The 10,114-nt window shown below is 37.1% G+C and overlaps 1 protein-coding gene across 1 annotated transcript; it reads right to left on the minus strand.

Annotated features, from left to right (window-relative positions):
* Positions 1 to 879: 879 nt before the first annotated feature.
* Positions 880 to 10,005, minus strand: trpc6a (transient receptor potential cation channel, subfamily C, member 6a). The gene is made up of 12 exons (XM_065286907.1): positions 8,805 to 10,005; positions 6,095 to 6,842; positions 5,832 to 6,011; positions 5,505 to 5,669; positions 4,801 to 5,017; positions 4,463 to 4,690; positions 3,929 to 4,193; positions 3,480 to 3,675; positions 2,743 to 2,943; positions 1,983 to 2,039; positions 1,819 to 1,894; positions 880 to 1,689 (listed from the first exon to the last, which is right to left on the minus strand). Exons 1-12 carry the CDS (start codon positions 8,945 to 8,947, stop codon positions 1,541 to 1,543), a joined length of 2,625 nt encoding a protein of 874 aa, XP_065142979.1. The 5' UTR covers positions 8,948 to 10,005; the 3' UTR covers positions 880 to 1,540.
* Positions 10,006 to 10,114: the final 109 nt, after the last annotated feature.

Consider the following 10,114-nt stretch of genomic DNA (forward strand, 5'->3'; position numbering starts at 1 on the left):
AAATACACGCTAGTAATGTTTTAGCAACGCATGTTTGTTAAAACTAGTTATATTTTTTCTAATTAAACTAAGGCCTAGTCCTGCTTAAGTTAATCCCTTTCCAGGAAACCAGCCCTTAACTTGTGTTTTATTTTAAATCAAAATGACGCATATTGTGTTAAACAGCATAACACAAAAAAATGTGTAAAAAATAAACACATCCTTGCTTAGAGTATACTGGCTTATTAACCACTTAATTACCAAAAATAAGGCTTTGCCTGTAAGTAATGTTAACAGATACTGATTATTAATTCTGCTGTTAAATATCTTTTCATTGTTATGTGCATAGGTTCCTTATAGATTAGTCACAACCAATCACATGAGACTTCATGTGATATTATGTGTTAAGCAGAAGAGAAGTGAGTTGAAGGTTTTTCTCCCACAGTTTTCTCCAGGGAAGTGGGTAATTTTATGCGCAGACAGGATTGTTTGAGGCATGCTGTTCATGTGGTGTTTTGCCGAGCAGCATGTTATTGTGTCAGCACAGTAAAAAAGCAACTTTGATGCTGAAAATGCCCACTACATTTTCCTGTACATCTCTGGGTTATTTTCATCCCAGCATTGGGTCAAAAAGGAAAGAACCCAACATGTACATACAATTATTTTGTGTGAATTTAACCCAACTGCTGAGTTTGTCCCTTTTTTGACCCAATGCTGGGTTAAAAATAACAGCATGTTTTGTGTTATTATGATATTTTGACCTATGATATGAGTATCTTCCCCTTTATGTACTTTTTGGTTTCGGAGACAGAGCAGTCTATTTCAGTGACTTGTGATAAATATCAGAACCTTTTTGAGTCTTTTACAGAAAAAGAAAATCAGATAAAAACATGTAAAAAATGTGGGTGCACATCATATTTCTTTATTTACACAAACACTAAAATTAAAATAGTACAAATTAGGGAGTTAAAGGGAAAAAATAAAGGAGACATAGAGTTTGGGTCGGTTCGCACACTCCATACACACAGTCCCAATGCTATGAGAGCATTATATAAAACAGAATTTTAAGTAGTGGGTGTAACAATAAACATTTAATACATAATGACTGAGATGCCAAACAGACCAGTGTTTACTCAAGTTATATTTACAATGTATTAGTTAAAGAAACTTTTGCTTACATAATCCCATGCTTGTATACTAATACTGGAATAGCAATTGTGTTGTTTTTTGTCATGTATTTTTATCATTTTTGATTCCTCAAGAATTTGCCAGCAAGTTACTAAGAGGAATTTTTGGTGTGTGCTTTTAAAATAAGTACAACTACTAACTGAAAATCATTAACAGTTTTCAAAGTTGGTAAGTAAAATTAATGTTATGTATCATACAATAATCTTATATTACATTAAATGTATCAACAAAAGAAAAACAGTATCACTTCTTCACAGTCATCTTATTTATTTCTGCTATCCCAGGCAAAAGCCAAAAAAGCATTTGGAACTGAAGTCCTTGTGCAAATTGTCTTGCTTGATAAACAGTTGATTTAATAGATCATCTCACTTTCTTAATGAGACTTCAGTATTAAAGGATTCTGAGACAGAGTTTGTTCAAGTTTCCTCACTAGTTCAGCCAGCTCCTCCAGATTATGGGACTTTTCCTCCAGCAGCTCATACCGGAGGCTTGAAATGTCCTGCTTAATCTCCTTTAGTTCACCTGCAACACAGAATTGTTTTCCAACAGCAAGAGTGAACTAAAAAGTATGAATCATAAACATTTAAAACCAGCATTTATGTTTTTTCATAAAGTACAACGTTGAAAATCTATTAAAACACATATAAGTACCTTCATTGACTTCATCGTACTCCTTGTCATTCTGAGCTTTGATGATGTATCGCTTAACCAGACGCTTCATAATTTTCTGTAATGCAAAACTTGTGAGTTCAACTTCAAATGTACTTGAATGAAATATAAACTGCTTTAGGAACAATAAAAATTATTTCACGTGCCTGATATCGACTGGAGCGAAGAGGAGTGTTATCCTTCCTGGCTTTGTTCTGTCCCAACTGAATTGCAATCCAACAAGAGAATCAAGCATGAATTTGTTATTTTTTTTTATTGTGAAGTATTGTTTGTTAAAGTCTGTGTAAAGTCATTTCGAGAATTATTTCTAAACAGATTATAACTGCAAGAAATTTATTTCTAAAACACGTTGCAAAGACTGGAAACACTGAACATGACCCTGCCCTAACACAATCACGGGTAGCATCCATTTAGGTTGCAACGGTATCTGAAAGTTGAGAGAGGGCGTTTCTCTATTCGAAGGCTGCAGCCTCCGGAGGTCGCATATGCAGGCTACATGCGTCATCAAACCGGGTTTATTTAAGTTACCTGAGCATTACATTCGCAAGTCATAAGCATATTACAACAGTTTACGAATAACTAAGAATAATAGTCAACTTTATAATTGTTAATATTCTGAAATAGGACAGTCTTGATGACGTAGGCAGCCTGCAAATGCGAACTCCAGAGGCTGCAGCCTTCAGAAACGGAGAGCGCCAGCAGCTTTCCCGCGATTGGGCGTGGTTTTAGCGCCGACAGCGGACACGCCCCCAGCGTTTGAGAGCGCAGAATCGTGTCTTTTTATGATTTTGGTAACTTATTTGGCGGTTTTTATCATTCATGTTTGCTGGTGAATATCACATTTTTTTCTCTGGTGTCACAAACAACACATTCACTATCGGACTTAAGCAAAAATAAAGAACTCACCTCACTAAGCTCAGACCCCTTCATAATGGCTTTTTGTCTGTCGAGGAGCTCACGGAGAAGCCCCTTGGCCCCCCTCACCAAACCCAGGACAGATTTGGGACTTGGCATTAAGTTAAATGGCACAGGGAGAGTCCTTCCCTCCTCGAAATAAGTGAACCAGAGCTTGGCACGGGCAAACTTCCACTCTACGTCTGCATCGTCCTGCAATCAACCAAGGTTTGAATCATTTTACGAACTAAAGTGAATTTGTAACTGTATTTATGACCCTGTCTGCAAAAATCCAGGCTGAAGTCATGTTTAATGTAATTATTAGATTTGGAGCATCAAAGTTGATTTTACAATCATTGACTTGACCGTACTCAGTATTTAATATTAAAGGTCAGGGTTATATTTATTCAAAAAAATTTACACAAAAATAATATTCAATCCTGAGGTGATACAAGCTTGTTCAACTTCATTCGGCGCCGCTAGAACTGACAGGAGATGACGTCAAAGTACCGCGAGAGCAAGACGAAATTAGTCCTTCGTATGATTTCTCGAATCATTCTCGCGGTACTTTGACGTCATCCGGCTGTCTGTTCTTTTTCATAATGCGTAAAAGCCTCTATGCTTCATCAGCAGACAGTGCCTTTGAATTCAACAGATCTTATTTGCTCTAATGCAAGATTTAACATGTCAGCACCGCTCTGAAAGAATATGAACAGATAACATTAAACATGACAAGTGAAGTAGCCTACCTCAATTTCCTGAAATGAACTGTTGATCATGGCAATGAGCATGTTGAGTAGGACGATGACCACTGTTACATTGTATACTCCGTAGAGAACATAGCCAATGTTCTCAATGAACTTATGTCCATTGTTCACGACTACAGATCTGACCTCAGAAAGGCCAAATATTGCCCAAAACAATGTTTTGAAGCTTTCTTCTATACTATAGAATTAGAGGGAAAGTGATAATTATTATAAAATATATATTCATTATTATTTAACAGAAGAATAAAAGTGTGTTTCTGTAGTGTTTAGATGACGATGAACCAAGAATACACCTTACAGGTAAAATCCAAAACATCTCTGGCAATTCATACTATTTTACAATGTGGCTAATTCATAATTATATGATCTCGTTTCTTTGCACAGACCAAAAACATGCAAGTTAGGTGAATTGGAGATACCAAATTGCTCACGTTGTGAAAGCATCATTCTGTTTAGCACCCAAGTAATACGAGTAGAGGTTGAACATTCCAATCATGAAGGCCAAAAAGACTAGGATGAAGATAACCATGAATTTAAAGATGTCCTTCACAGTTCGGCCCAAAGATATCTGCAGAGGTCCAAAGCTTTCATTAGCTGGCAGTATGTATGCAATTCGAGAAAAGCTCAGAACCACTGCGATGGCATACAGGCCCTCTGAAACTAACTGTGGATCAGAGGGCAGCCAGTCAATCCGAGCTGGAACGAGATAAAAGAGAGACATATCATACAGACTATTTGATATTATAAATAAGTGACCCTGTCTGTGAAAACCCAGCTGAAGTCATTTTTTGTGATTTATTGCTACATACTAGTAGGAGTAAGGTCATGTCAAAGATTGAAATTAATGGTTAAAGTCAAACTTTGATGCTACTAATCTTCTGAGACATTAGCCTGAATTTCACAGACAGGGTCACATCATAATTTGCCATAATCTGAGAGGTTGACTTGACAATACAGTCACTCACCTAACTGGAAGTATCCCACCTCAGCAGGCAAAGTTACATTTCTTAAATCTGTATAGTGCTCATCAACATAGTGCTGTGCCCTACATGCATGCCAGAAAGCCATTATCCTTGAGATGAAGGATGCTACAAAAATGGCCAACATTCCAAAGTCTAGAAAATTCCAAGGCTCGAGCAGATATTCCCTTGGACCTTGTGACCAGATCTCCTTGCACTCTGCCCAAATCATCCCTAAGAAAGCGAAATTAAAACAAAAGACAAGCACATTTAATGATACTGTATTAAGAGAACAGAACATACAGTCTGTGATATAGTAGTAAATTCAAACCTATGCTACAAACCTATGACCCAAGAAATGATGAGCATTTCCATCCACGTAAAGGGAGTTGTTTTCATACGAAACAGCTGTGTCGGATAGTCGTGAATGGTCATATTTGGAAGCAGCCTTGTCCCACCAAAGCGGTCTGCAGCGTTCATGACCAAAAGGCAAAGGAAAATGGTGAAGGAGGCTGCATGGGCTACAAACTTAAGGAAAGGGCCACGCACAATCTTTCCCATCTGTTGGTAACAGCATATTTTTATAATTTACAAAAAGTGCCAAAAAACTTTAATGCTTAGTGGATACAATGAAATATTAAATATACATTATAATTATGTATTTTATATGTTTATTATAGACCCTGTCTATGAAATCCATTGATTTCAGTCATTGATTTCAATTTTTGATCTTATGACCTTACTCAGAGTTCAAAGTTATATTTTCACTGAATGTTCTTTACATTATGATGTTAAACAGTTATTAACACAAAAAAATGACATTAGCTGGGTTTTCACGAACTGGGTCACATATTTCACTACAATCTACTGTCATGGGAATTTAAAGCTATGGAATTTAAAACATTGAAGGGGAACTACACTTCAGAAATGCTTCAGAAGGTGATTGAATGATGAATGAAGAAGACATTAATTGATTCTTGTGTAATCTTTAGCTATGTACTGTATGTTTGCTATGCAGTAAACCCAGATTGGATTTTTACAGGTGTACCTTGCTGCATGGCGCCACCCAATACACCATAGCCAAAAAAGGAAGTCCCATAGCAACACCTAAAACCACCAGGAGTTTTATGGCTGTGCTCTGTTGTCTGAGTCCTGGCAGATTTTCATACCATATCGATAAGAGCTGTTGTTGACAGTTAGGATGAGCCACAAACTGTTAAAAAAATAAGTATGTAAATACAGGAGATTTTGCAGACAAATAACACCTTTTAAGGTTTAAACAGTAGTGTAATTACAATGAGGGATACAGCAAACAGATTTTAAATTCATATTGACTCTGACCAGAATATAATGTACCTGAATGTCTAAACTTTACCTTTTTCAGTTCATACTTTATTGCAAGTTTTAAGCGTATAAAACTTGGCCGTCCAGGCACATCTATGGTCTCATCCTCTTCACCATTTAAAATGGCTTCCACTTCTTCTGTGCTCCGGCACAGGTCTAGAAGTCCCACAACGAAGTCTTTGCATTGAATTGAAAGCTTTCTATATTCATTCTAAGGAAAGTAATCATTGCAAAGCATATAGAAAGCAGTATATAATTATTTTACAGTGAATTTTTAGGACTTTGGTGTCATACCTTAAATTCTTTTTCAATATTGGCCAAAGAGGCAAGCTCATTGCTGAGCTCCAGGGCGGCCATCACAGGATCCTCATTGGACAGTGAGAGGTAAGCCGGACTGGCCAATCCCCTATAGGCATTTATACGTGAGCGGGAGTGGCTAAAAGAATCATACTTTTGATGGTAATTGCATGTGTCACATGTACAAAAGTAGTCATGCGGTTGCTCAATGCAAGCACCCTTCCTTAAGAGTATGTGCACTATCTCGTACTCGTGACAGTGGGATGCTAGAATGATTGGGGTGATGTCATGAGAAAAGCGTGTACCATCTTCGTCATAGGCAAAGAAGTCATCGTGCATAGGCGCCTGACTGGGGCTTGCTGTAAGTCTCTTGGAGTCTGCGAAAGCTTTGTGGCTCAAAATGGCCTCCACGATCCTGGTGTAACCTTTGTTGATGGCCAACAAAAGTGCGTCCCCGATTCGTGATAGATTGTCTTTATTTAACAAAAGTTCTGTGACTTCCAAGTGTTCATTAGCCACTGCCAACTGCAATGCATTCTGGCCCATATAGTCCACACAGTTAACATCCAACTCAGGAAGGTCCTCAAGCATTCGACGAACGACAGGTATGTTTCCATACTCGGCAGCATCAAGAAAGCGTTCCTCTAAAGGTGTTAGGCTGTTGGGGTGGGCATTGAACATGTAGGCTGCTCCTCGCACACCCTGTCTTCTGCTCTTGGGTAGCATCTGTCGTGCCAGGTTCTCACTATGATTCAAAACAGATCAAAAACTTGTATTTGGGCAAACAATTTAATTATAAGTTTACCTATTCAAATCACTTTGTCATTAATGTAATATGTAGCACTGTTATGCAGTACAACAGTGGTTCTCAAACTGGGGGCTGGGGGGCCCTGAGGTGGTGCTAGCGGGCCCCAAGTTTAATTACAAAAAACATTAATTTATCATATATTCTGTGTAATTTAACCTCAGAAAAATAAGGCTATCCAACAGCACTACACTGTATAATTTAACATGTTTAAAATTTTAAAGGGACAGTTCACCCAAAAAATGAAAATAATGTCATTAATGACTCACCCTCATGTCATTCCAAACTCGTAAGACCTCCGTTCATCTTCGGAACACAGTTTATGATGTTTTAGTTTTAGTCTGAGAGCTTGTTGACCCTTCATTGAAAATCTATGTACGGTATACTGTCCATGTCCAGAAAGGTAATAAAAACATCATCAAAGTAGTCCATGTGACATAACCAGTGTGTTGAAGCATCGAAAATAGATTTTGGTCAAAAAATAACAAAAATTACGACTTTATTCAGCATTGTCTTCTCTTCCGCGTCACGAGTAAGAGATCAAGCACATACTGATGCATACTGACGGGGCTGACGTGTTAGCTGGTGCGCCCCAGCTGTTTTTTTTTGGGGGGGGGGGTTGTGCACCCGTGCATCTTTTACAATCTGAGGGAGACGCTTGCTGTAAGTTAGAAAAAAAAACTTTGCAAGCATGTCTGAGGATAACACGTCATCTGCGTAACTGCAGTCATGTGACTTTAGTCTTGCACATGCGCTTCACAACACATGCGGAAATAAAAGTAGTAATTTTTGGACCAAAATACAAAACATTCTAACTTACCCGCTGATGTCACATGGACTACTTTGATGATGCTTTTATTACCTTTCTGGACATGAACAGTATACCGTTCATAGATTTTCAATGAAGGGTCAACAAGCTCTCAGACTAAATCTAAAACATCTTAAACTGTGTTTTGAAGATAAACGGAGGTCTTACGAGTTCGGACGACATGGGGGCGAGTCATTAATGGCATTATTTTCATTTTTGGGTGAATTACTTAAGTTTTGGAATGTTTTATGTCATACATTTTCTTTGGGGGGGCACGAAGGCATGCACCATACACATGGGGGCCGCATGCCGAAAAAGTTTGAGAACCACTGCAATACAATATAATACATTTTTGGTATATCAACTCATTCCAATTTGTAACAGAATTGGCTATTTATCAACTTTTTAACAGAATTCTCAATGAATAAATTTTATAAATTAAAGTTTGGATGCCTTTACTCCCAAACACTTGAACTTTACATTTTTACATTTACATGTGTAAACAAAAATTAAAAAAATAAATAAATAAGAATAAAAATAAAATACTTTTTAATAATGTTCTTAAAATACTATATCTGGCCAGTAAATTACAATGCCATTTTCATGGGCTAATAAAAAACACGATCTTTTTATAACATAATTTGTTTAAAAAGTTTTATTACATTAAATAAAGTGTGAATTTCAGGTAGATTAGGACACTTTCTGACAGTCCTCTCAATGTCAAAAAAAGTGCCCCAATGATAGATAGATAGATAGATAGATAGATAGATAGATAGATAGATAGATAGATAGAGAGAGAGAGAGAGAGAGAGAGAGAGATGCAAAATAAAAGCTTTAGTCATAACTATATAGTTTGAATATCCGTATTAATGCTAGAATTTATAACTGTATAACTTTGCTCATTTACAGTATGTATGACACACTTTAAAACAAACTTTACTTTGCTAACATATACAATGATGATCCACTTTAATAAAGAACATAACGAACACATTAAACATATTACAGATGCATAACAGTTCACTGCAGTACATTAAACTTTAAATTATCACAGAAAGCAATAACAAATGAATCGAGCTGTAAAACCAACTCACCTATGGTAGTGTCCATAGCTGCTGTATAAATCCTCGCCAAAGTCTTCATTCATCAGTAAATTGTCTTTACTTTTATTCCTCCTTTCAATCGTGTGATACTTTGTTTTATTTTTGTCCTCTAAAACAGCTCTTCTTTGATTCATACTTTTTAAGAGACGCAGCGCACTTTTAACACGTGAATACACCAAGTTCAACTCATCCTGCTATCCAAACATCCAGCTGTGAATGATGAAGTGTGCTCTACGCACTGACAAGTCACCATCTTTCACAATCCCTTGTTATGTTCTCGCTTGTCTTTGAGATAATGCAGACCACTGAAGAATTCTAATTGTTCCTTTCCACTCATTCACTATAAATGAAATATCCAACAATTTTACCTCTCCATTCTTGTTTGAAAAGCATTCGAAATCAATTGTTTTGTTTTCTTTTGTTTCTTGCTTAATTAATTCAGTCAAATCCAACAGCTGAAATTGGAAAATACATTTCTATATTTGGTTTATTAATACTTTACACAGAGTCATGGAAAAATCGCACTTTCCATAACATCCTCCCCTTTCCAAACAATCCATTAATTGTAAATTCCTTCACAGTTCCCCGTTCCAAGTTTGTATAACAATTTGTGATTAAAATCTGCCCGCAGCTTCCAAATTCAAGTAAAGAGCGCAGATGCCGTATCCCTTTGGGTCTACTTCTTCGTTCCCAATAAACCTCCACTTCCTGTGCGTTCATTACGAACGTCCAGCCCGCTGTAAACTGTGGGAAATGGCTTCAATGGAATTCCAGCCGGACCAATCAGCACGAACATTCAGCATCTACATCACACATTTTACTCCATATATTTTGCCATTAGATCTCCCACACTCTTACTCCTATGTGTGTGTGCGCAGTAAGTCAAGTTAAGATATGTGCATGATGCAGTGGTTGGTCTATTACCCACAAAAATCTAACTGAGTACGTGAGCCAAACTATTAGGTCAATAGGTTACCCACACATGGGTCATGGGAAGCCACAGTCTTGTTTCTATTCTCATGTTGATAGGCTGCTGTACATGTGACCATTGGAGTGACTATTTTAAGATCCATTTCTAGAGACATACTAACGGACTGTCATTGGCCCCGAATGCATGCTGCTATGCGACTTTGATAGGTTTGTGGGCGGCAATATGACATTTTTATTTGATAAATTATGACATATTATTTTACTTTGCAGTTTTTTTTACAAAACAATAATTATTAAAATTTTGAGTCCACAGTTGAACTTGTTTAGTAACTTGGTTATTAATTGTGCCGACCTGATTGTACATCCCTAAT

Source organism: Paramisgurnus dabryanus, chromosome 18 (assembly GCF_030506205.2).
Source record: "Paramisgurnus dabryanus chromosome 18, PD_genome_1.1, whole genome shotgun sequence".
Taxonomy (NCBI): Eukaryota; Metazoa; Chordata; class Actinopteri; order Cypriniformes; family Cobitidae; genus Paramisgurnus; species Paramisgurnus dabryanus.